We start from the raw sequence: 25,734 nt of genomic DNA on the forward strand, positions 1-25,734 counted from the left end.
TTGAAAGTTAAAGGAAGGTTTGGTTGCAGTGATTGCCCTAAAAGTTTGTGCAAAAAAATATGAAGTGTAGATATATTTTTTCCAGACCTGTTTGATTAATTTATTTTTTAAATCATTCTGTTGAACCATGGTTAAAAAGCAATGTCTGTCTGTAATTTTGTTCAATTTCATTGAATTTCTGTTTATTACTACCTTGTTCAAAGTTATTTCCGTAACCATTGTTGTTTTTTCTTTAATTAAACAAGGGGTACCAACAATATTGTCAACACATGTAAATGAATTGATGCTAGAAAGCATCCTGCTTCTTGTTCCTTCCCTACTGCCAGCACTATTCAGATAGCACGTATGGTGGACGCGGACACAATGTCATTGTACCTTAAGTGTCCTAACCAATTTGGGGTATTCAGACCACGCCTTTTTCCTTTTTGAAAATGTAAAAGAAATTAATCAAGTGAGCATAAAAAACTTTTTTGCCAAATTTATTCAATTGATCCAAATTCAGTTGTTTCCATCAAGCCCTCCTAATGGCAACCATCAATGTTTCTAATGGCAACATGCGCATAGGAAACTTTGATGAAAACCTCCAGCATTATGAGTGTATAGAGATAATACACAGCCAGCTAATGATTACCTAAGTCACCCTAACCTTAAGATTTATTAAAAAGGAAAACTGTAAGTCTGCTCACAAAAGTAGAAAGGAACGAAAACAAAGAATAGAGAATATGATATGGTGTCACCCTGTAGGAGGACAAAACCCCAAAATACACAGACCAAACTACAAGGAGATCATTTATATTAGAAGACTGATATGTTGCATCTCTGCTCCAACATACCTGAAATGAATGGTTAATCCGCAGACCTTTGCAAAACTTGCTGACATGCCAGGAGAAAATTCAGCGCCTTGATTCCGGTTTGTTGGAGCAGGGAAGAGTCAACAGTTGCAGAACAGTGACAGTCAAGGACTGAAGTTGCAGATGCTTATTTACATAATAGGACATTAGGGTCAGAATTTGTGCAGTTAAATTCACCATCCACTCCATCCAGTCTAACTCAGGTTGAATCATTTCCCAAAAAGAGAATGGATAAAGCTGCCACTGTCTAGTACATGTAATATAGCTGGTAGAGCCCTTACCACAAAATAAGCAATGCTGTAATCATAGCAAAATGTGAATCTACAAAATATTGAACCAGTTGGGTTGATTATGAAAACCATTTATCCTTTTCCTTCCCCCAAATAATTGTGTGCTACTTTGACTTGTTTTACCACAACAACAAAAAAAAATAATAATAAAACAAATTAAGTTTGAGTTGTTTTACAAAATGTGGAGAAGTTCAAATGTTGTCTATGGCTAGGTTTTTATAATGCAGTGCAATGCAAAAAATGTAAATCTAAATGAGTTATTTCAAATGATCTTATTTACCTAGTTAAATTAAGCTTAAATACGCTTACGATTTTTTTAGTTTATTGTTTAGTTGTTGCAGTGATATGCTGATCATTACTGCTGTGATAGCACCTGGAATCTCTGAGTAAAACTGAACCATTTACCTTTAAGAGATGAGTGAAAGCAGCGGTAAACAAAAGTTTAAATTTGTCCATTATTAATAACTTGACTTAGCCTGGTTAGTGAGTGCAATAGATAGCAAACCTTCTAACTGGAAGACAGTTACATTGGATGCAACGTGTTTTCCAGATAAATGTTGTGATTTTTCTGGGTAAATGGAGCACAGCATAAACAGGAAGGGAGAAAAACTAGATCACAACAAGACACCTGTTTCATCCTGAGAAAGAAAAAAACATAAATAGCCTGGAGGACTGTAATCCATGCCCCACTATCCGCTCTGACTCACATGGCTGAACAACAGGAAAAACTTCCTGTGCTCAAATCTGTATTTTCCATAAATGAAACCATATAGAATGTAAATGATAGGTAGGCCCATATGAAGCCAGTTAAAGGGTTTGTTATTGTGCCGTTGTATGGCTCCACTCAGATGTGTGCACATGCTTGGCTTGTAACTGTGTTTCCTTTCACTAGATCAAATAACAAGAAGCTTTTTATTGTGTTGGTGGAAATTAGATAATTGGACTCAGTTCCCTGGTTAACGACTGATGACTTTTTAATGTGAGTCGAGGGACAGGCTTATATCACAGGGGATCCATTAGACTCACACATAGATGCCCTGTGTGTACACTCCACTCCAGGGTAGTAAGATTGCTTATTAATGGAAGTAGGTCACCCCTCACCCCCCCTCTACCACCAACATGTCAGCTCAGCTTCCTGCCCTCCCTCCTATCTTTCACGTAGAGCTGAGGGGTGGAGCAGCTGTACGATGGAGATTAATTCAGATGAGTTATAGCCAGGATTCATGCTGATACGTATATATATGTGAAAATGTTTATTTTCATGCTCAATCTGTGTCTGTGTGAAGGCTGTCACCGCTGCACCATGCTGCCCTGAGTGGGAACAAGGAGCTGATTTCTCTGCTGTTGGAGGCTCAGGCAGCTGTGGATATCAAAGATAATAAAGGTAAAGACATACGCAGATGTCTGGGCTAAAAAAAACAAAAAAAACAGACACAAACCTGGTAAAAGGGCGTAAAAATAAAAACTAACAAAAACCATGTGAGAGCTTGTTGAAAACACAATAACCTTTTTACATCCCTGTGTGTGTTTGTGTGTAAGAGAGAGCGAGAGAGAGCAGTGACAGATTTGTTTGCACAGTAAATAATAGAAAACAGAGGATAAAAGCTTCATGGCTGCACAACCGAGAGCCAAATGGCATCAGAGGAGGAAAAAATCTCCAGCCATGGTTGTCGGATTCTGTGGAAAGAAAAGGAGGAAATCTCAGGGCAGATGGGGGTTATAATCCCTGCAGGATGTTGGCCTAGTCTCTCTGCACTCTCAGTTAGCTGTGCCCCCCTGCATCTCTAAATACAGACATACACCTGGCAGGCGTATTTACAGCATGGGCCTTCCTCCTCAGTAAGGGGCTTTCTGTACCAGAAGTGTTTGGGAAGTTGTTCCCCATCACAGACACCGTAGCTCATTGATTTGAGCAGATTGGAGACCCTGGGTGTTTTGCTCCATTTTCGGCCCAGAACTCTGTCAAAATTACAAGACACAATTTCTTAAATACAGGTACTCAAAAAAAAATGTATTGCCACAGTTTCTGAAGGCCTTGCCTCCATATTCTTTCATTACTCTTCTTTTAATTTTCAGTGATCTCAAAGGGAATTATTGGATATTCAGCTTGTGTGGGCGGGATTTGTTTTTTAACACCTTAATCCTTCCTCTGTTCATATTCGTCAGTATTAATGCCTGACTGAAATGTTTGCCACTGGGTTTAGTTGTAGGGCTTTTTTAGAAACTTTCATTACATTTTTAATTTCCTTGATATCTATTTTTACTGCAGCATGGTGTAAAAATAATTAACATCCAGCAAAAAGAAGCAATACTTTGCAGAATCTTTATGTTAAAAACAACACTCCGAATTTAGTGGTGCCTCTGGTAAAGACCTTCATCACAGGCCCTAAAATACATTGATCTTTCAAAAAGCAGGTTCAAAATCTATGAGGAAGTATTAGGGCCAGACTTAGAGAAAAAAGGAGATTAAAGTCATAATTTATTACTTTATTCTTGTAGTAGTACCAGAAAAAAAGTTGTATATTACTATTACTACTTTTTATTTTTTTAAGGTGTATAAATGCACATTATTGTCGGCACTAAATTCCTTTAGACTTCTAATAATCTGAAGCACAGTTTTAAAGCCAAAGAACTCTTCTGGTTTTCTTCCCATTGCTAATCTGAACAGCCAATATTAGGATGATTTCTTTTTGATGTCTAATCTTTTGATGTAACACAAGGAATATTTTTCTTTTTGTTGAAAGGTATCTTGTATTCTTGTTTTTTTTTCTGTAAAACACCACCAGATTATCCTTCCCATGAACTTGAGGAGATAAACAGAAACGCAGCTTCAAAGATTAGTAATCATATTCCATTTAGTATTTGTCATAGCAAATAAAAGTCTGACTAAAACACAGTTTTCTTTTTTTATGTTCCTTCATAGTATTAGTTAAAACAGTCTCATGCCAATGCAGAGTGGGTCCCACAATCTTTAGTTTATTAGAATCTAAAGCTAAAAATCATTAACTGCTGTCAACTATGGAGACCTTTTAACTGCTTAGAGTTACAGCATTTTAAAAAAATTAGACTTTAAGACCTTTCAGATTAATCCAAACAGATATTAAAAGTCTGATTTGTTGGCTTGTTAGATGAACACCAAGCCTCTTTGTGTTCCATTTAGCCATAAATAAAAGTCTTGGTGTCGTTTGTTTTGTAGGCAGCATATTTCTTCTATGTCTTTAATTTGTCTGGGTAGTTTATTTTTTATTGATTTATTTTTCCCCAGCTAAAGTTCAAACCATGGGAAGCTAGATGTTCCAAACATCCCGGCTAAGGTCAATCAATCACCACAATCCAGATCCAAACAGGATGTCAGGGCCGGCCCTGGTGATTAACACATCGGTCACAATTACAGCCAAGTTCCTTTATCACCTCAGAGCTAAAGCAACACTTAGCTTTGGTTTCGACTTCTTCCTATTTCTTTCTTATGGCTATTTTGAGGCAATTTACCTGCTTATTTGAGGTTTCTTAGTTTTCTTTAATGTGACAATAGTGCATTCACTGAATGGAGGTAAAAATTAAAACCAACATTATAGCAGATTCATGTATTAGATGTAAAAGAAAAAATAAGATTGGAGCATTAAGTGTTATTTTCATCCTGAACTGATATGTTAGAGTGGAGGTAGTGGGAAAAACGAAGATGGGAAGTTGGATAGTTAGACAGTGAACTAAGAGCTCGTCATAGTTTCTCTATGTAATTCTGAGAAATCTCTCAATGGATTAAATATTTCCCACATCAGGGGGATTTCCTGCCTTGCTGCAGACAGCAGAGAGTAGAGTTAAGTAAAAAAAAAATTAGCAGGAGACATAGACTAGAGACATATATTTCAAGCTAAATTCCAATGTGTCTTCAGAGGAAAATGATTCAGAAACTTGAGGAATTATTATTGGTTTAAGATCCTTTCCTCAAATAACAGTCCAGCTTCGATAAACAGCCTGAGTTCACCGACCTGGTTCCTTTCAACAAAAACACAGCAAGGAATGAGGAAATTAGGCAAACTGTTAGAGTTTCACTGAACTTCCTAATTATTCTTTGAAAGGCAATCATGGTATTTCAAAGAGCTAGAATGCATTTGATTAGGGTTGTCATTTTTCCCTGAAACTTTCAAAGCTCTTATTTGTGGAAAGAACTGTGTATTGCTCAGAAAGGAGAGACAAACTTTTCACTCTTTAGCAAGAAGTGAATGGAGGCACACTGACCACTTCTTAAAGACTGCGCCTCCAACGTGTCACCAAGGCAGAGGTCATTTTGGGTGGACCTATGCAGGAATGTGAAGGAAATTTCACGAGAATGAACATAGGAAGTGAGACACAGTAGCAAAGTAAAACACATCTTCTTTTGGAAAATACAAACTAAAACAGTCAAATGACAACATTATTGTTACTTTCTGATCCTAAGACTGAAACAGCTATCTTTTTTTAGCTTCTTTGAGCAGCAAATGTAGTTTCGTTTTTACTCACAGACCCTCTTGGTCTTGTTAGTCCAGTGATCCATTGACATTACCTGTTGTCGGATCCTATGTGTTCTGAAGAAATCCAATTGGACTGTGTAGAGTTGCATGCAGGTGGCAAGCAGTGTGAATTATGCCTCCTTCATGCAAGCTGGGCATGAAGGCTGTCTTTATTCAGTAGGAGAGAGACAAAAAGCATTGTCTTCTGACTCAAGATGGATACACCTTTTTCCACTGCTGGCAAAAAATTGACTGTTTTGTTCAAGATTTCTAAGCAAACAACAGGAAGGTGTGAAAGTTCAACCTCTTTCTGCCATGCAACATGGTGGATTTGAAAATGCTGACACCTTCCTAGAGATCTAATCATGTTTTACATAAAACCTAATCTATGCTGTGGACTAAATGTTTGGGAGATTTAAAATATGCCCTGAATCTTTAGAGATGTAAAGCTTAACTCCAAAGATAACTGGTCAAAATACCATAGGTAAAATGTTAAAAACTGGTGAGCAGTTATAAGAAAAGTCTGACTGCTGTAATGCCAAAAAATGTGTTTTTTTTATAATAATTTAGAAGGGAACACATTAATTAAGAGAGATAATTTCCTTTGTGCATTGCCTCATCTTTACTGAGATAAATTTTTCAACAGAAACAACATGAAAAAAAATCCTTGATGAGAATTAATATGTCTTAATTTTTCTCACAGAGGCCAGTGTTTTTAGTCATCCTTACCAGAACGCTAAATGCTAATACTGCAAACACTGTAGAGACATTTTGCAAAGGAAATTCTGTTATCATCCGAACATCAAAGATCACCTTGCCAGAGATTATTAATTGACCACAAAACTCTGATCAGTGCATTTCTGGAGACAAATATCTGAATATCCAAACATGGGGTCCGGTGGTGTCCTCAAAAATGTTCCCACCAGACACAGACTGCAGTGCCTCAGGTGTTGCTTTTCAAAAAAATCTCTGTAACATCATCTGTTTAGGGGAGTTGACAGTGACTCCAGCTTCATTTTTCTGCACTTCTCTCAGTATCAGCTTTAACATTCTGCAGGAGTGCTCCCTGTATTGTCCTCTTAGGACATAGTATGACGTTGAAAAGGGTTTCGTTGCCCTTTGTCTCAAGCCCTTGGTCTCAAATGTCCCAGAAGTGTGATGTTTGCACAAGCTATCATTCCAGGGTTACACAGGGTCATAAAGATGTCAACAGCAACAACAAGGGTAGAGTTAAGCAGGAGGTGCACTCAGAGTCTGTATTTAAAGCTGCTCTGAGAGATGGAAATCAATGCAAACTGTATTCATCTGAAACACATTAATAGAAATAATTGTTAAACTGTTCTTTTTCCTTTCTTTTTTTTTTGTTCTTGCAAAAATCCACTTCTTACTCTTCTTACTCCGCGTCATTACTTTGCAGAACCCAATGTGAGTGCACTTGACTGCAGCACAGTGAGAGGGATCCTGAGCTGCACAAATCCTCTAGATCCTGGATCTTCTCGTGCTCTTTTTTGTTTTAAGTTCAACCTGTAGGTCTTCAGTAGGTTTTAATCCGGGGACTGGGCTGAAGAAAAAAATGGTTTTGGGTAAATTAATCATTCTGTAGGTTGGAATTAGCTATTCTATTTATTTATATATTTTGTTGAAAACCAGCAAATATGTATTTGAAACATCCAATTGTTTAAGATGTTACATAATCTGTAACAAGGACCCCAGAGCCTTAAGAACAGAAAATGAGCCACAGTCAATGTCGTGCCAGATCATAATTAAAAAGAACTAGTTCAAAGTTCAGTTCATACAAATAATAATGAACTAGCTCTTGTTCATAGTTCACTTTTTTCAAAAATTAACTAAGTTCACCAACCTAAAAATTAACCGGTTAAAGTTCATTTGATAAATTAAGCCACAATCCTACACAATAGAACCTCATATTTCACCCTTTAAATGTGTGATCATAATATATAGAAAGAAATACTTGATGCTGTCAAGGAATTCTGTATGTGCAGTGAAGCCTTTATTTTGCCATATTACACAGAACTTTAGAAACATTCATGTACATTCAGGTTCTGCTTAAATTATCTGTATCAAAAATTATTTTTTACGTTCCTCATTCAGTAGCAGATATTTCCTAAGATAGCTTGGATGCTTTAACTCGATGTGTTGCTTTAAATTTGAAGTGGACTTGGCTGACGTACGGACTTGTATATTAAGTCCTGGTGGGCACAGTTTAGACAAAAACATGCGTTTTTTTCAATCCGAGTCTTCCTTTGATAGTTCCTAAAACTCTGCAAGCGGTCTGCAAAACTGGCATCAGAAATACCAGTAGATGCCTTTGGATCACTCAGACTAGTACTAGCAATAGACAAGCTGGTCTATTATGCCGTAATAAGTACCATAAAACCTGCCTTTATCCAATGAAAAGTGTCGTTATCAATTGAACGAGAACGTGAGCTGTGTGTGTCGCTAATTATTCTCAAAGTGAACGTCGATCTCGTTCACTTTCAGTACTACAAAACTGATCCATTCAGTTCACCGTTCACTAAAAATATGAACATATTCAGTAAACGCTGTTCATCGAACGCGTTCGTACACCATTGTGGGCATGTGTTGTTACATCCTTATCATTTGTTTCAGGTTGAGTGTAAGTCCCCAAAAAGCTTCAAGGCACAACGTTTAATTTAAAGCTTTGGTCGTCTTTAGCAAATTCCACATTTTTGCATCTGAAAGGAAAGACAGTTTGCCACTGGTTGGCTAATAAACGGCATGCGGTGATTACTATGGTTACTTGATGACACCCAACATGTCTTTTATCTCCTACTATCTTGGTCAGTGTGCATAGTGACAGATAAACTTGGGTCCTTAACTGTAAAAGTGTCAACATAAGGCAGATAAGTCTCTTCTAGTGGCCGTTCCCTTATTCATAGTGATAAACACACACATACCCCACTGAAAATGTCATACTTTTGTCTTTCCCTTTTTAAAAAGTACTTTATATCTGCCTTACACTTCACATCTAAAAATATTGAAAAAACAAAAATAAATCATTGTTCTTAGACTCCGCAATCAATTACATATCACCTATCAATCTTTCTTGTATTTACTTTTTCTTTCATTACCATTGTATATACTCCAATCCAAGGTATATTTTTGAAACCTTTATTAGTGTAATGCTTTACTTTTCCATTATCATATTTATCTGAACTGAATTTCTGCTATTGCAATAACATAAAAAATATGTAAAGGCTTTTTAAACATGTTAACCATATTGTTCGGTTGTTAACTTTTTAAAATAGAAGAAAGCAAACATTTGCGCTTTTGTTTAATTAATTTATTTTTGTTTAATGAAGCCTTTCATGATTACCAAGTTTTTACGGAACTCTCATAGTTTTTTTTTTCATTAAGATGATAGTTAAGTAATTATCTTTTTCACCAGTAATTAAGTTTAGTGATTGGAAGCCATGAATTGTGTTTTCCTGATTTCAAATGAATTGATTTAAATGAGAAACTGTATTTGCATGTGATCAGGTGCTGATCCTTGTGTCTGTGTGCATGTGCTTGTGGGGTGCTGTATATCTGTGTTTCAATGTGCCGTCATGTCTGGCTCTGCGCTCTCTGTTGGTGTGTGGGTGTTTTGTGTAGGAATGCGTCCTCTGCATTACGCTGCATGGCAGGGGAAGACTGAACCCATGAAAATGCTGCTGAAAGCAGGCTCATCAGTCAACGGACAGTCAGATGAAGGACAGATCCCGCTCCACCTGTCAGCACAGCATGGACACTATGATGGGGTAACTCTGGGTGTGTGTGTGTGAGAGATGTGGGCTTCTGTTATCTAGAACCTGATGATGCATGCATAAAAGGTCTTTTCTCTTACAAGACAGCTTACTCAAATACACCAGTAATGTTTTGGTCTGTTTGTGCTACAGTCAGAAATGTTGCTACAACACCAGTCCAACCCATGTATCTCAGATACAGCTGGGAAAACCCCCCTGGACCTGGCATGTGAATTTGGACGGGTTGCAGTAAGTACAGTAAACCGTAAACATTCTTTATTTCATTTAAATATTCTTTATATTTGAAATAATTTCTCAGTTTTCTTATAAGATGTCTAATAAGGACTATATTAAATCTCTATTTAAATGCAGGGATGTATAAAATGTCTCCCTAGATCAAGATGTTTTCATTACAAGTATACATACAGGTATACATATACAGCTTAAAGGAATAGTACACCCAAAACATGATTAGCCTTCATTTTCTACTCACCCCCATGTTGAACAACACTCTGGAGTACTTTTTTTAATATCTCAAATGCATCTGGAGATCTGGGAGGCTTCTTGTGAGTAGAAAATGAAGGCTAATCATGTTTTGGGTGTACTATTCCTTTAAGTCAGATGAAGATATAATAGAAATAATTATTTCAGAAGCTTATTTATTTGAAGATTATCATGTTTTTAAACGATTTGAGAAACCAGGTGAGGGTGCATTGGCTTTTCAAGCTTCTAAAATAACTGGAGACATTCCTATGAATATATTTCCACTCAAACATACTGCCTCCTCATGTGATGTCATAGAAAAGTCAAAGAAAAGTAAGCAAAATATCTTCAAGTTAATTGTTGACTTTCCAAAAGTCTGGAACAATTTTAAGATAAAGATGCAGCACTAATTGGTTCAAGTGTTTGCACCTCATCTTCAGACGCCCTATTGCTGGGAAAGGAGATGGCTTGTACGTCCAATAGACGCACTTAATAGAAAATGTGTGAAACAACCACAGAAAAATTGCGAAATAGATGTGAAGAAGCTCTCTGAAGCTGGTGTAAGAGTATCACTATCCTCACTGATAGCATACTTATAGCAGCATGGATTAAATGGTGAAATAGACAAGAATGAGCTGTTAATCAAAAAGCAATAATAAAGCCAGAAGGGACACAGGCTTTGTTTAAAAAAAAAAAAAAAACAAGTCCTGTGGTAGGATGAAGCTAAAACCAAACACTGGCCACAATGACTGAAAAAAGGGGGAAGCAGGGGGTAAAATCATCCTTCCACCTGTGAAGCATGGTGGTGGCAGCTTTATGCTGTGTGAGTGATGTCCTCTAAAATAGAGGACATCATGAAGAAAGAATATAATGTGGAAATATTAAGGGAAAATCTGGTCTCTTGCTGGGAAGTTTGGGAACAAACCGATCTTCCAAATAAGCAATGAACGTAATCTAACGGCAAAACTAGCTATAACAAGATTTAAGGACAATACAGTTAATGTTTAGGAGTGGCCATCACAGAGCCCTGATCTCAGTTTCATAAAGAAGTGCTGTCTCCCAGCATCAGGAATCACCCAGATCCAAATAATCTATGGTGAGAAGCTTGTTTGTCCTCAGTCATTAGTTTAAAAAAAAACTAAGTACCGGTAAACAGATGTTACCTATGCCTTTTAAAAGAGTTAAAATGTTTTATACTATGCATGTACATGTCCGATCCCAGGTGTATATTTACATGCAGCGTAGCTCTGTCTCTATGTGATGAAGTTCTACTGATGCTGTGTCTTTCTGTGTGTTTAGGTGGTGCAGCTCCTGCTCAGCAGTAACATGTGTGCAGCCATGTTAGAGCCCAAACCCTCTGACCCAAACGGAGTCTCCCCTCTGCATCTCGCTGCTAAGAATGGACACATCGACGTCATACGGTCTGAACAAGTTCTTCTTTTTGCTCCTATTTCAATGTCCGTCGTCTCTCTGACTATTTCCTTGAGTGGAAAACAAACAAATCTCATGAATCATCCTTCGTTTTAGTCCCTGTCTATTAAACATGGCCCCGTCTCTTAAGTTTTAAATCATAATAGTAAGTCAAATTAATCAAAATAGATTCACTTTTTTTTGTATCAGTTTTAAAAGTAATCACCTGAATCCAGTCTCTGTTTGCAGATATAATTTAACTCAAAACTGATGCAACTTTTAAAGGCCGGAGCAAAAATGTACACCATTATATAAATTATTTTTTTTCTTTATTTTTCATATTTCCTGCACAATTACCACTAAAATGAATCTTGTATATTTAGATCTGCCCTTGAAATACATGATTGAGATACAAGATATGAAGTTCTGGCCTGCATTAAACCATTAAACAAAGAACTTGACTGACTGCTTTCAACTGATAAGCACAAACAAACTGATGCCTATGGAGTTCTATAGATTAGAATTTCAACGATTTTTTCCTGTGTTGTCTTGACATGACTTGTCAAAGCACAACGACTGTCTCTACATTCTTCCTGCTAAAGCTCTGGAAGACAGCCAGCCATGGTTAGGAAAAAGAAAACAGAAAAATAAGAAAAGGAACTTCCTTCAGCCTGGTTAAGATAGCTAAAAAATTGTGTCAGGAAATCAATAAGACATATTTCGAACCAGAATTATCAAATATAAGCATTTTATGTTTAATTATAACTCAATCCTCTGTCAATAGCAGCAGATTTCAGTCTACATTATTCACTTTGGTGTCATTATAAGATAAACAAAGGTATGATTTCAGTTTTGTGTGTTTTTGCAGGTTGTTGATCCAGGCTGGTATAGACATCAACAGGCAGTCAGAGTGTGGCACTGCCCTACATCAGGCTGCCCTCTGTGGGAAGACAGAGGTGGTGCGGCTACTGCTGGATGTGAGTCTCACTGCTTGTTTTCCTAAAGCCTGTTTGTTTACCAGCTCAGATAAACTCTTACCTCTTTGTTAGTCATTCTTTACTCCCTGCAATGCAAAGACATTTCTGGAAAATGTTCGTTTGCTCCTTGTGTCCCTGATACTGATTAACGTAGATTTTTACCCCCTCTGCCTTATTCTAGAGCGGCATCAGTGCAGGAGTGAGAAACACTCTGAGCCAAACTGCCTTGGACATTGTTAACCAGTTTACCACCACGCAGGCAAGCCGGGAAATTAAACAGTTACTGAGAGGTGAGGCCTTGATCCCAGCTTTGAGCCCCAGCTTATTTTATGTCAGAGCTACGAGTAAAATACAGACAGAAAAAAAGTTAAAAATATGCATCATTGCTGCTTTCAAAAGAATTCTGGGGGGTAAAAGAAGCATAGGTTATGCTGATCTAGGGTATTTTATTAACTGTTCATTCACAGGTGTCACGGCTGCTAGAAAACAGGACTTTACAACAGTTTAAGATTAAATTAACTATAACATCAAATGTGTCTGGTTTATGAGTATATGTATGTTTCTGTATTTTTAGTTTTTAGAACATAGACTTATATTTATGCAAATAAATAAGAACTTGGAAAATGTTTAGTTCTAGAAACTGCTGGCAGATATTTGACTTAACTAAACATTTTCATTATCTACACAGATTCATGTAATTTTTATGCCAAAGTTCTTAACGGCGAATAGAGAAAGAGCACCATTCTGACATTAACCTTTTTCTGACAAGTTACCTTTCATCCAGGTTTTAAGGGAATATAGTTTCTGATATGTTATTTGCCCTCTATTGTATGTGAATTATAAAGCTGACTGCCTCCCCACCTCTGCTGCCTCACTCTCTGTTCTCCCATACGTGTTGCTTTATTTTATAGATGCTTCGGCTGCTATGCAGGTCCGTGCACTGAAGGATTACTGCAATAACTACGACCTGACCAGCCTCAACATCAAAGCTGGAGACATTATCACGGTACAGTCATGTCCTAACAGCTGCACACATTTCAGAACCATTGTAATATATTTTTTCTGATTATGTCAGGCACCATTAGAGCCCTTTTTTCCAGTTGTCATAGTTTTGGTGAAGTTTTGGGGCCTGTTTTAATCCGGGGCCCATGCTTCTGGTGGATTTGATTTAGGAAAGTCACACTTCCTCACTTAGGTCTATAAGTAGCTCATAGGAAAGGAACAAATGACAAAATATGTCCAAGACATCCTGTATTAGTTTGCTTCTCTTCTTGCCAAATAAGTCAGGTGTGGAATAACCGAAACAGTTGCTAAAGCTCAGTTGCTAAAGGTGTGGCTTTTTATTGTTATGATACCAGCTAAAAATGTTGGGTGTTGCTGATCGTCTGCTGAGCAATCGGTGCATTGTCCTTTCAGTACCTCTCTTTTGCAACTAGGAGTTTGGAGGTCAGATGTTTGTGCTGGTGTGACGGTGCTACGGCTAATGTTTGTGTCTCAGGTGTTGGAGCAGCACTCTGACGGTCGATGGAAAGGCTGCATTCATGATAACCGCACCGGGAACGACCGTGTGGGATACTTCCCATCCAACATCGTGGAGGTCATCAAGAGGGCAGGTGACCACCCACATGACGGCTGTGTGTGTGTGGGTGTGTGTGTGAGCGTTCAGCATGTGATTGTGGTAGATAGCAGCAGCTAATGGTCTCCATCAACCTGTCGATCATCTTCATTGATCAAACACTGTCCTCCTCCGGCTGTTTACCTCCGCTCCTCTAAGGTTCTGCTCCTCCTGTCTCTCTCCTTAATCTCTAATCTACCCCGTCCCCCTTCTTTTCCTATAACCGCTTATTTAGATGCTTTGGTTCATTTTGTTTGTTTGCTTTATTACATATACAGATATATTCCTTCTGGATATATATGAATGTTCTTTTTTTATTCTCTTGTTTTTCACTTTTAATCAGTTCTCTTTTTATGGTTTCTTTAACTTTTTGACTGATCAGTTGTCGTTATGTTGTTGTGTTGTTTTGTTGTTTTACCCCCTCCCCCTCCTTCTCCTGGCCTGTGACCAGGCCATTCCCCCTCCCAGCAGTGCCACACCCTCCTCCTCCGCCGGCCCAACCCCTGCCCCATTGCTTCGGCCAACGGACACCCATACCCCCCCTCCAAAGTCCTCCCCCTGCATCTGCATCTGCCTCCCCCTCCTCCCCTCCATTCCAGCACACAGCCCCTAACCCGCTTCTCCTCGTTCGGGTATGTTCCTCTTCCCATCTCTCCTCCTTCTCTGTCCACTCCTCCTCTGTCCTCTTCTCCTCCTCCTATCTCCACTCCTCAGGAGCAGCAGAGTCAGACAGGTACATACTGTAAACCACAGATAAGAATCCTTTCTGTTTTTAAGCTCTTTGGCCAGAAAACACGTCGTCTGTCAGCTTGTTTATGGGCTTTAGTTAAAGTGTCAGTTCACACTATTGACAAAAAAGCCCTTTTCCCATTTTTCTATTTTAAACCTTAAAGAGATTATTATTTTCCCTCTATTGTTTTATATTTCATTTCATATTTCCTTTTTTCACAAATTATGTAAATGAACTGACACTTTAGCTGAAACATTCCACCTACAGCATTTAGATTACCTCATATGACTAAAGGTGCTCTGCAAAGAGCTTGGTTCCTATAATCCAGGCGTTTCCAAACTCGGTCCTTGAAGGCTGCTTTCCTGCAGGCTTTAGGGATTTCTCTGCTCCATTACAGCTGATTCTGATGATTGCAGCTCAGCAGAAGCCTAATAATCATCTATCAATGGAAATCAGCTCTGCTGAAGCATCTAAAACCTGCAGGACAGCAGCCCTCGATGACCAATTTTGGACACACCTGCTGTAATCTGTTTACCTGCTCTTTATCAAGGGGTTTTCAGGCTCTCTTTATGGATTTTATAATGTATTTTAATGTTTGCAGCTATTCCATAGACTCCAGGGAAATGCATATAAAGTGGGACAGGATAGCAGAAATATGTGAGGGGTTCATACTTTTTAACAACACTGTGACTGACACGTGGCATCAAGGATTAAAAAGCTTCTAACATCCAAATGACAAATTTCCATTGAATCTTTAGGTATTTGTTACCAGCAGCCTGTTTTGGATTCTAATCTCCTCATTCTTCAATTTTATTACATCAGTATCAATCAGTCCCTTAGTTTCTCTAAGACAAATAAGTGTTTTGATTCACTATAGAGAAGCCCAACTCTTTAAAATACTTAGGTTTTAATCATAGTCACATCTGACTGAGGCTCTAAACACTATTCGGGTCAGTCGACAAATCAAGAAACCCAGTCAACAAAAATAACTCCTAGGAACCAGCTATTTGAGGTCGCATAAAAGCATTTCCCTGCAGTAGTTATAGCAGGTGCAAATCAGTTGTGACATGGTGAAAATGACCTTTTATGCAGTGTGTTAGACTCAGACTTTAGTGTCTCCCTGCCTCCACACACCTGACCTAAATAAGTGGGTGATTAGCAGGCAATCATTTAATACAGGTGTGCTAGAGTGGAGGCACGTCTAAAACATTGAAGTTAAATACCTGCTTTCTTTTCCTTTAATGCCTACTTTATTGTTTAATTTAACTGTGCAAAGAGAGCGTAAAATGCTAACATAGTCGGAGCTGTTTCAAATTTAAGCTGCCAAAGTGTTAGAAATTTTTTTTAATGACTGTCAGTGTTTTTGTCAAGACCCATTTAGCAAAGTAAAAGAAAAGAAAAAAGAATGAACACAGTTAAGTGATTGTAGAATATATGTTAAAGTAATATTAAGAGTCCGTCCTCAACTCAGTACATTAGTACATTAGAGTAACATTTTATATATATATATATATTTGGACATTTTTATTTTATTTGGACAAGCGGCCTGACTAGGAGGTTCTCTCTACACTTTCCATGTGTGTCTGCACATTCCCCAAAAATCGATTTAGCTACAAGGAACAAAGGTTTCCACAGTCAGGGAAAAACAAGTTAATAGTGTTTCTATTTTTATCAATTTTCATTTAATGCAAACAAGCAGAAATCAGATAATGGTTTGTTTTACAATTTATCATTTTTGTTTGAAAAGCAACATTATTGGTATATTTTTGTTTTCTTCTTTGAATTTAAACTATAAAACAAACTGCCTGAATGCACACTGTCCCTATTATACAGCATAATAGCTTGCTTTTAATGTCATATTGGAAAATGTATCACCTCTGTTTGCATGTAGCATTTATGTTTACAAAAAAACAAAAATGTATCCAACAAAACCCAAAGATGGGCATAATCACGCAGATGAACAATGCAGGTCATATTTCCATGTTGGCCGCGTCTTGGTTCTTATCTACTCAATTCGTTTAGGTGTGAGAAAAAGTCAACACTGGAACTGAAATATCTATTACTGAAGGGGCTGTAATGACTGGGTGGCACTACATCTGGAAATCCTTTTTAAACAGGGGGCAGAACCATGTCAGGACTGTTATAATAAAAGCTAAAACTTTAGAAAACACTGTATAGCTTCCATTGAGTAAAATAGATTTATAGGTGAGCATATTTCTGTGTAGATATATATTTGTTTTCTTTCCATAGAGAAATTGTTTGTTTTACAAAATATTAGAAGCCAACCACAGAAATGCTTCGACTTATTCTGTTGATGTAAAAAAGAAAATGTGTGTATGTGTGTGTATTTGACAGGTTCACGGACTGCAGAGCTGAGTCCGCAGGGTTCTCCCACTTTAGGGCATCAGAGCAGCACCAGCGAGGACATCTGGGTACTGCGCAAACCAGTGGCAGGTAAACTCCTGACTTTGTCTACAGGCTTAAAAAAAATTCACATCTGCAGTCGCTATCTCTGTGATTATAATAAACCGTAGGTCTTCAACAGGGGGTCCGTGACCCCTAGGGGGTCCACAGAGGTACTGCATGGGGGTCGCGAAGTTTTGGTTGATAATTAGAGGGTCCCCGCTCCATCTCACCATCAGTTTGGGGGTCCTTGTCCTAGAAAATGTTGAAGACCCCTGTAATAAACTAAAAACTTTATACATATTCTGCTTACAAAAAGGCCAGCAATCCTTGCAATCTTTTAAAGTGATCTCATTTATAAATTATCTAGACTTTCCATATATGTTTCATTGGACTTTAGCTGTTGTCCTTTTAACTGGGAGAAAATGTCCTGCGTGTTCGCTTAAAAAATTGGAAAGTGCAAAGATAAAAACGAACAACTTTATTGTTCAGCAGAGAGAAAATATTCCTATAATACTGATCCTTTAGGCTATACTAGTTTTTAGCTAACATTTCCTTGTTCTAAAATACTATCTTTTATCTCTCAGACTGAGCTGTTTAGTCTCCTTCACCACCCTCTCGCATTTCATTAATATTTGTAGAATATGCATTTCAAAGGAAATAAAACTCCACTATCACCCGTCTGCACAGCTGATAGTCTTTTTCATACATAATATGATCACCAGCTAAGCCAGAATTATTTTCTAGACCTGCATCTCAGCTTCGACTTGCTACGTTATACAGACTCTCTGTCTGCACTAATGAAGGTTAATTCACCCTACTCATGCTGGAAGCTACTCAGACTATGATAAAGCATTAATCTTTCAATCCAAAATGGTGGCAGTCAGCAAGCAAGGCAAAAACAACTCACTGACTTTAAAACAAAAGTAAAATCTTGATGAGAACCCAGTATATGATTATATTTCCGCTTAACTTTACAGATGAGTTAATTCTTTAAATAAGATCAAATGAACATGTAAGGATATGCCAGACAGAATCAACATTTAGTTTAGGTCATGTATAAATGCATTTAGCCGGTGTGGTAAAAGAACAGCAAACCTCTGCTATCTTTTTGATTGCATAGGATAATTTACAGCTGTTTGCCTTGGGGTCGGATCAGTGTTCTTATCATGTTGTTCTTTTTATTTTAAAATTAGAACAGTTCACTTAATCAGTGATTCCCAACTGGGGGTACGCGCACCCCTAGTGGTCCCCAAGTGCATTGCAAGGGGTACATGAATATGTTTTATTAATTAGGGAGTAAAATAAAATAGGGCTGGGATCTGTTTTATTTGTGTACTTTTTTTCTTTATTTGAAATGGAAAGAATAAAACCCTGAGAATTAAATACTCAGGTTAAAAGATTTAGTACAATAGTTTTGACTTTATAATCAGTACATTCCACGTTTGGACAATCATCAATATCTTTGAGTGAAGGGGTACTCATGGTAAGACAAAACGCCTAAAGGGGAACACAAGTGAAAAAAGGTTGCACTAAATGACCAACAAGTGCCAGAATCACATTCATATTTAATGTGAATTGAAGAGGTGCTTAATGCTGGACTTAAAGTTCATGTTTTGAAAATATGTGGCGACTCAAGACCACATTGGATGACTCTAAAAAGGTCTGGCTTTTTGGTAGATCGTTGTTTAGGTCTGTTGTCTTCGATGTTTGAAGGTGCAGAGCGGAGTGGAAGTGTGTGCAGCCTTGGCAGTGTTCGCTCCTCCAGCAGCCTGCAGGGATCTGGAAACACCCACGTTCTGACCACACCGGCCCCCAGCCCGCTCCCAGCCCCCACGCCGGGACTCAACACTCACGGCCTCAATGCTCCAGGGTTACATGCACAATCTGAGGGGGTCAAGGTAAGAGGCCTTCTAAATCTGTTTACGTACAGAGGCTTCTCACCACATTTCTGCTTTTAAGTTTCACAAAACAACAGGCTTGCTGTTTCCTGGAAACAGAAAAAAAAAAAATTCAGGAACCAAACACAACTGTGTTTACAATGTTAACCACAACCGAGCTTCCTGCTCAGGTTGTTGTTCCGTTTGGAGAGAGCTGTATCACCTTTTTTTCATCACTTAAACCAGGTGCATTGTAGTTCAGACTTTCACTTTTATTTTAACTTCAAGTTTTAAAGGTTGAATTTTCATCACTCAAAGAGAAAGCATTATATTTTAAAAAGGCAAAAGGTTAAATGCACATTTTATTTGCCCTCTATAAAAAGGTTCTGCCTAAATTATATATTTGAATGTAATAAAGCTTTAATATAAAAGTAAAAAAATAAATCCATGACAGGTGTAGGGTTCAAATTTATTGACTTTATTTAGTATTTATGAGGTTTTACACTTTAATTACTGCAAATCTTTTCTGTAATATATGGTTCCTTGCAAAGCACTTTTATACCCCTATAACTTTTTGGAGCTTTTTTTCACAGTACAAATAAGTAAATAATGATGAAGTGAGTTTGCATTTCAATTTCTGAAATAAACATATGTGAAATGGTGTGCATTTGTATGCAGCTCACTGAATCAATCCTGTGTTGAATCACATTGCTTTGCAATTACAGCTGCAAATCCTTTGGGGTTTTCTCTTTGCACGTCTGCTGAATACATTTTTTCTCATGACTTGCAAAACAGCTCAAGCTCTTTCAGATCAGATGCAGAGCTTCTGTGAATATCGGTTTGAGCGTATTGCCTCAGATTTGGCTTTTGGCTGGGCCTTTTTCAATAGAACATAGAGAATAATAATGATAATGGTGACGTGAATGGGACTCGTCTCAGTGCACTTTTGGCTATATATATGCAGAGTTGTTGTCCTGCTAGAAAAATGATCCTGCACCCCAGTCTCAAGTTTTTGAACAATTGCTTTCTTTTTTGCCATTTTTTCTATACAGCCCTGTTTTGTAGAGTGGATCATTAACAGTTGATGTGTAGACCTGAGCTTTGGGTCTCTGCAGCTCCTCCAGGGTTAGAGTTAGGGCTGCCTCACTGAATAGTGCTCACATTCCCCTGCTTTCAGTTTTGGCAAACAAGTCATGTTTTGATATCTTTTAATCTGTGTATAAAATACCTCATTTTAAATGAATAGAAAAAAATAATGTTTTATATATTTTTTTTTTTTTTTTTCGAGCAGGTCGTTTGGTGTAGAACAATCCAAGTGAGTTCTGACCAGTTTAAAATTCTATATTTTTGGTTAAATGCACTCTGGATCCCTTTACACATGGCATATAATTAAATCATAAGCTAAATCACTTTACAAGTGGTTACAATGTTGTGATTTTCACATGTAATAGTGATAACAGCAGAGGTAGGAATGTTTTTTGTGCAGCATGGTATTCTGTTAATTCTCTAATCCTCAGTGGAAAGGATCCTTTTGGCATCTCAGTTGCAGCAGAAAAGTGAATCAGCTGCAGGTGGATCTAAATCCTCCCTGCTTGCTGGAACACCAGTCACCTCTGGGACTGGAGCACCGGTTTACTAATCGTACCTTTGCATGTGTGCTTTTAGCTCCTGGCCACTGTGCTGTCTCAGTCGGTGAAAGCAAAGGAGCATCTCTTGGAGCAGTCGCAGTCTGTGGAGCAGTCAGCAAGTAAGCGTACCGTCACCTGAGCACAATCATGTCTTTGAATATTATCTCTAAAACATAGATTTAAGAAGCACATGTGTTTGTATAGCGGCAGCTATCACAGATATAAATTGAAAATAAAAACGCTGCTTGTTTTACAGTGATGACAGTGCAGAGCGATTAAGGCCTTTTCATGAGTACAGTAGTTTCCTCAGGGCTTTCTCCTCATATCACTTTTATTCAGACTGACTGTCTAAAGACCACCTGTCGGTTCATATCAGACACCAGCAGCAGGGCCCTCTTAGCTTCCTCTAATGTTTTAATAATAACAGCTGCTTTAAACATGTTGATGGAGCTTCAGATGCATCCAGTCTTTTTAGGCTAAGATGTATTAGCACAGTTATAAATAATAGCAAACGACTTGAAGAGAAGATTGATGCTTAGGGTTCATCTGAAACATAGTAAAATCTGTTGAATTTCATTTTAGTGTTTTGTAGTCTGATAAGTTTGGGAAACAACATTTGGATTATAGAACGTCATTACTGTTGACCCCTTCATTCCCTTGTCTTTGTCAAAATTTTTCATCGTTATTTTATTCTCCCTTCTGTAGATTGGTTCTTGTTTCATTTCTGCCTTCCTTTACATCCTTTCTTCTGTCAGCCATGTTTCTCTAGCTGTCTTCGTTCCTCACGCCTGTCCTTCCTCCCATGTGTACTTTGGTCTTTCCTTTGTTATTTTCTTTTTTCTTCCATGGTTTATTTTCCAGCATTTTCTCCCGAGTGTCCTTCTTTGCCCCTTTTGGGCTTTCTTCTATCCTCCTTCATTTCTTCTCTTCTTTTGCCTTGATATTCTTTCTTTCCCTAATAAATCCATTCTTTCTTAGTCCTTTCTTCATATTTTTATCCTACCAGCAGCAGAAAAAACTACACTGAATGGATTCACATCATTTATTTTATATTAAAATCAGCATAAAGAAATTTAGAAGGTTGAGGTTCAAATGTTCAACGTTTAGCACTAAAACCACACTGTATCACCAGGGGAACTTCTCAGTCAAACATGGTGGAGGCAGAATCATGATCTGGGTTTACTGTGATATGCCTAAAGAGGGCAGTAGACCAGCTGTGATGTTAATAGACTCCCACTAAAGGACTAACTGCAGATGGAGACAGCATTTCTGTTTAAGATTAGTTTAAGGGTATAAACAATTCAGGAACCAATTATATAACATTTTGGCAATATTTTATAAACTGATTTCTCCAATATCTCCTTATAAATTTTTCCTCAATTTGAGCCTATGCTCTGAAACTTTGAAGTATTTCAGATTACATTTCTTTAACATAAAAAATGATCAAATGAATTTAATACAAAACAGTTCAGGCGTAATAAGAGAACAATATCTCAATAAATGTATAGAAAAGGCTAAGCTCAATTTATTTATTCTGCTTATCTATCGTCTATTTACTTTTTTCTCTCCCCCTTGTCTATTTTCATTTAAACTGGAAGGCTCCTCCAGTCGCACAGTCCATGAGCAGCGATCTTTTGAGCGCAAGGCCGAGGAGGATGATGGGAAAGTGAGTAATGCTTAAAGACAAACTCTTTTTTTTCTCAGTTTGCATCTGAATCTCCTGAGATTGTCACTGGATTGGGAGAAATGCACTTCACAATATTGGGGTTCAGTGGGTGAATTTCAACGGATGAGGAAGTGTCACCATGGAGACAGGCAGAGTGACAGATGCTGTCTCACCTTATGTCCATCCGCCTACACGCCCCTTCTGCCACAACACTCTGAGACACCCACAGACAGCTGCTCAGCTGAAACTGAGCACTGAATCAGGGTTTGAACATCTGCATTCAGCTGGTGAAGCAAAGCTGGTAACCTAAGTTTATACCAAATTATAATTAAGAAACGCCTTATGTTCTTCAGTGAACCCTAAAAGGAGGATGTCTTCTCACATCTGTCTTCTCTGTGCTCTAGAGGATCACTGGTTTGTCCATTGGGAGCAGTCAGTAGTGTCCTGTGTTTTGTGTTGTAGAAGCAGGCAGTGGTGACGTGGCTGGGAGAGTTTCAGCTGCAGTTCTACACCACTCACTTCCTCACAGCAGGATATGATCTAGACACCATTAGCCACATGACCCCTGAGGTAAGGTCATGACCAACAGCGCTTTCTAACACCTTTCCATCCATCCATCCATCCATCGTTGAACTGGATCATGTCATCGTGGCCCTTCTGTCTGTGGTGTGGGTCCTGGGCCTCATGTCAGTAATTCTTCAGCGTCTGTGTCCTGTTTTACACATGGTCCAGCCTGGTATAGAGGTTTGGGAAAATTTGCACAGCAATTCAATTTTTGCACACCCTAGTGACTTGATTTTTGCACTGCAGGGTTGCACTGAAGATGTAGCAAATATCGATATCACTACTAAAAACTTAACCCTGTAACTGCCTAATAAACCAAATTGTTGACCAGTTGCTCTGCAAAATGCAGGCTGGAGGTTAACAAGGCAGTTGAACTGTTCAAATAAGTGCATTTTCTCTTAAACTGAGCGGATAAGTGAGGCAATTTCTGAGTCCCAGATGCTGATATATCAGTGGTCAGAGGAAAGGCAGGAGATCAGAATATAGGCAGGATAATCCAAAGGGCAATACCAAAGCCGATGTCGGTGACATGGTCGGTCATCAGAGCCAGGAGGTCAGAGATACGGTGAGGTGCCAAGCAAGAATCCAGGACGGAGCCGGGTCACAGTTCCAGGTACGGTACACAAACAGGCACAGATCAGGCAGGAGTCAGAAGACAGGTCAGGCAAACAGATCAGACAGGAACAGGCAGGCTCAGAGGTTGAGAGGTAGAACAGGTCAGGATCAGGTAATGAGAACACGGGAACGCTAGAATAAGTCTCTCCAACAGCTCTAAATAATCTGGCCCCGATGCCTGGTCTAAAGGCTGGTTAAATAGAGACTGATGCAGGTTGGTCAGATAGAGGGTAATGAGAACTGGGCGGAGCTAAGCAGATACGTGAAATCAGTAATCAGACCAGCATCAGTGCTGAGTTTATGACATTATCTTATTTTAAGGGTAAAAATATTCATTCCATTGGCAGGCCATTTAATTTACCTACTGAAATTAAGGGTAAATACACTTTTTAAAGACATTTCTACTTATTTTAAAACATTTGTCTGATTGATGTGAAAAATATGCACCTACTTTTGCACAGGATAGTAGTTTATTCCTTCTGTGACACTGAAGGGGCAGAAAAAAAACATATAGATGAAAATAAATGCATATTTTACTTCCTAAAAATGTAAAAGGATGTGAAAGTCCATTCACATCTTTAAAGAAGGTGTGTTGCTTGTGATTTGCTTTTTTTTTTTTTATGAATAAAATTTTGATTATTTATTCTGTATTTTTATTTTTTGTCTAAACAATAGCATGTCTAATTATCAAGTAATGTAACCCCCCGTCTACTCTTAAACTTGCTATGACCCAACGGGTTTGCTGTATTGTAAAGCTGGCAAAAGTGAAAGTGACAATGGAAAAGGAGCCAAAAAGCAGACAGACAATGAGTTTTAATGGTCTGCAGTCAGGGAGCGCAAACCTGTTTTTTTTTGTGTAGCTTCATGAAAATGCAGACAATATTTTGAAGGTGGAAGTTATGTGAATAAAGATATGAGCCCCTGCAAAGCAATATATCAAACCTGAAAGTGCTTGCAGGAGCAGTTTGAACTTCCGTTTGTAGCGTTCATTTACTTGATCAAAAATGATCCCATTTTCGTCAGTTAGGTAACAACCAGTTTTCAGAAGACAGTACTTTTTCCATTCAAGTTATTGGACACAAACATTTTATTTTCCTTTTGAGAATCACAAATACTGTGTTCTACCTGTAATTTACATGAACAAATTATATACATGGGAATGCATATCCTTTGAATACATCCACTAAGCTTCATTTTAAAGTTGGATATCACTACATCAGCATACAAACAGTTTTGCTCAGAGTAGTATAATTTTACAGCACTAGTTTTTATTTAATTTTTTTTCATAATCTACTCTTATTAATGGTTAGATTTACCAAAACATTCTAAAAGGCATGTTGTGTGAAACTCACGTAATAACGTTAAACTTGCATCAGATCTCATTCAGGTAACAAACAGGCTGCTTCAGTGTCAGTGTTCCTAATGTGATGAAGTCTTTATCTGTTTCAGGACCTGACGGCGATCGGCGTCATGAAGCCTGGACACCGAAAGAAACTACTGACAGAAATCAGCAAGCTTCCCTCCACAGACTGGCTGCCTGATCACAAGCCTGTAAGATTTTCAGTTCAGGATATGGATTTTTGGAAGCCACATTTATTTACAGTTTCCCTGCTGAAAATATAGATTTTTTTAAAAAACTCTGTAATATATTATCGTTTAATGGTTTCCTTGTGTTCTTTGTGGATCTTTTAGAGTTTTTTTTTCCAAGACTTTAGTGGTTTTTTCTTTTGTTTTCTGACCAGTAACCTGTGTTTTATTTAGGCCAACCTGGCGGACTGGCTGTCTCACCTTGGTCTAAGCCAATACTATCAAGTTCTGGTCCAGAATGGGTATGAAAACATCGACTTTGTTTCAGACATCAGCCTTGAAGACCTGCAAGAGATTGGCATCTCTAAGCTTGGTAAGCTTTGTTACAAGTTGCAAGTTACAACCACAAGCATAAATGTACTTCATAGGGAACTTCTGTCGCCTTGTTGTTCACTTAGAAGATGACTCTGGATTTTTTTTTCCTGCTGGGTTGTTTTTTCTGCCACTTGAATTATAGCCATGTTTAGAAAATGCCCAACTGTCCTGTTAACAACCTTAGCTCACCGCAGGTGTGGATCCCTGCAGCCTCTCGAAAAGCACTGTTGGCCTTTTTGTTGCTTCTCCACTAATGCTCTACTTGGCCACTTTGTGAGAGAAGTGAAACAGCCATGTATTTGTAGGACTGTGGTGGTGCAAAGCTATTTCACTTCTGGATGACAAATGAAAATGTTTCATCAAGAGGGTTCAACACAGCATATTTGGTTGCCTGACCCTATTGTAACTCCCACAGCCTACGATTTTGTCTTGAAGCTGATGATATTCATGATCTTGCGGCCTT

General features: G+C 38.2%; 1 protein-coding gene across 3 annotated transcripts in view; it reads left to right on the plus strand.

Annotated features, from left to right (window-relative positions):
* LOC107086434 (caskin-1-like) overlaps nt 1-25,734 on the plus strand; it is a 62,353-nt gene that overhangs the window by 29,577 nt on the left and 7,042 nt on the right. Inside the window, exons 3-18 of one of the 3 annotated variants that reach the window (XM_015377368.1) lie at nt 2,428-2,525; nt 9,268-9,413; nt 9,552-9,647; nt 11,181-11,302; nt 12,160-12,268; nt 12,450-12,558; nt 13,180-13,274; nt 13,767-13,881; nt 14,335-14,616; nt 16,969-17,067; nt 18,733-18,917; nt 20,562-20,643; nt 22,123-22,190; nt 22,653-22,760; nt 24,819-24,920; nt 25,131-25,269. In XM_015377368.1, the coding sequence (XP_015232854.1) occupies nt 2,428-2,525; nt 9,268-9,413; nt 9,552-9,647; nt 11,181-11,302; nt 12,160-12,268; nt 12,450-12,558; nt 13,180-13,274; nt 13,767-13,881; nt 14,335-14,616; nt 16,969-17,067; nt 18,733-18,917; nt 20,562-20,643; nt 22,123-22,190; nt 22,653-22,760; nt 24,819-24,920; nt 25,131-25,269 (1,955 nt within the window). Of the gene's footprint in view, nt 1-2,427; nt 2,526-9,267; nt 9,424-9,551; nt 9,648-11,180; nt 11,303-12,159; nt 12,269-12,449; nt 12,559-13,179; nt 13,275-13,766; nt 13,882-14,334; nt 14,617-16,968; nt 17,068-18,732; nt 18,918-20,561; nt 20,644-22,122; nt 22,191-22,652; nt 22,761-24,818; nt 24,921-25,130; nt 25,270-25,734 lie in introns of those variants that run through there. The other 2 variants (XM_015377369.1, XM_015377370.1) reach the window with 2 other exon arrangements.

The sequence above is a fragment of the Cyprinodon variegatus genome, unplaced genomic scaffold, assembly GCF_000732505.1.
Source record: "Cyprinodon variegatus isolate N-32 unplaced genomic scaffold, C_variegatus-1.0 Scaffold152, whole genome shotgun sequence".
Lineage (NCBI taxonomy): Eukaryota > Metazoa > Chordata > Actinopteri > Cyprinodontiformes > Cyprinodontidae > Cyprinodon > Cyprinodon variegatus.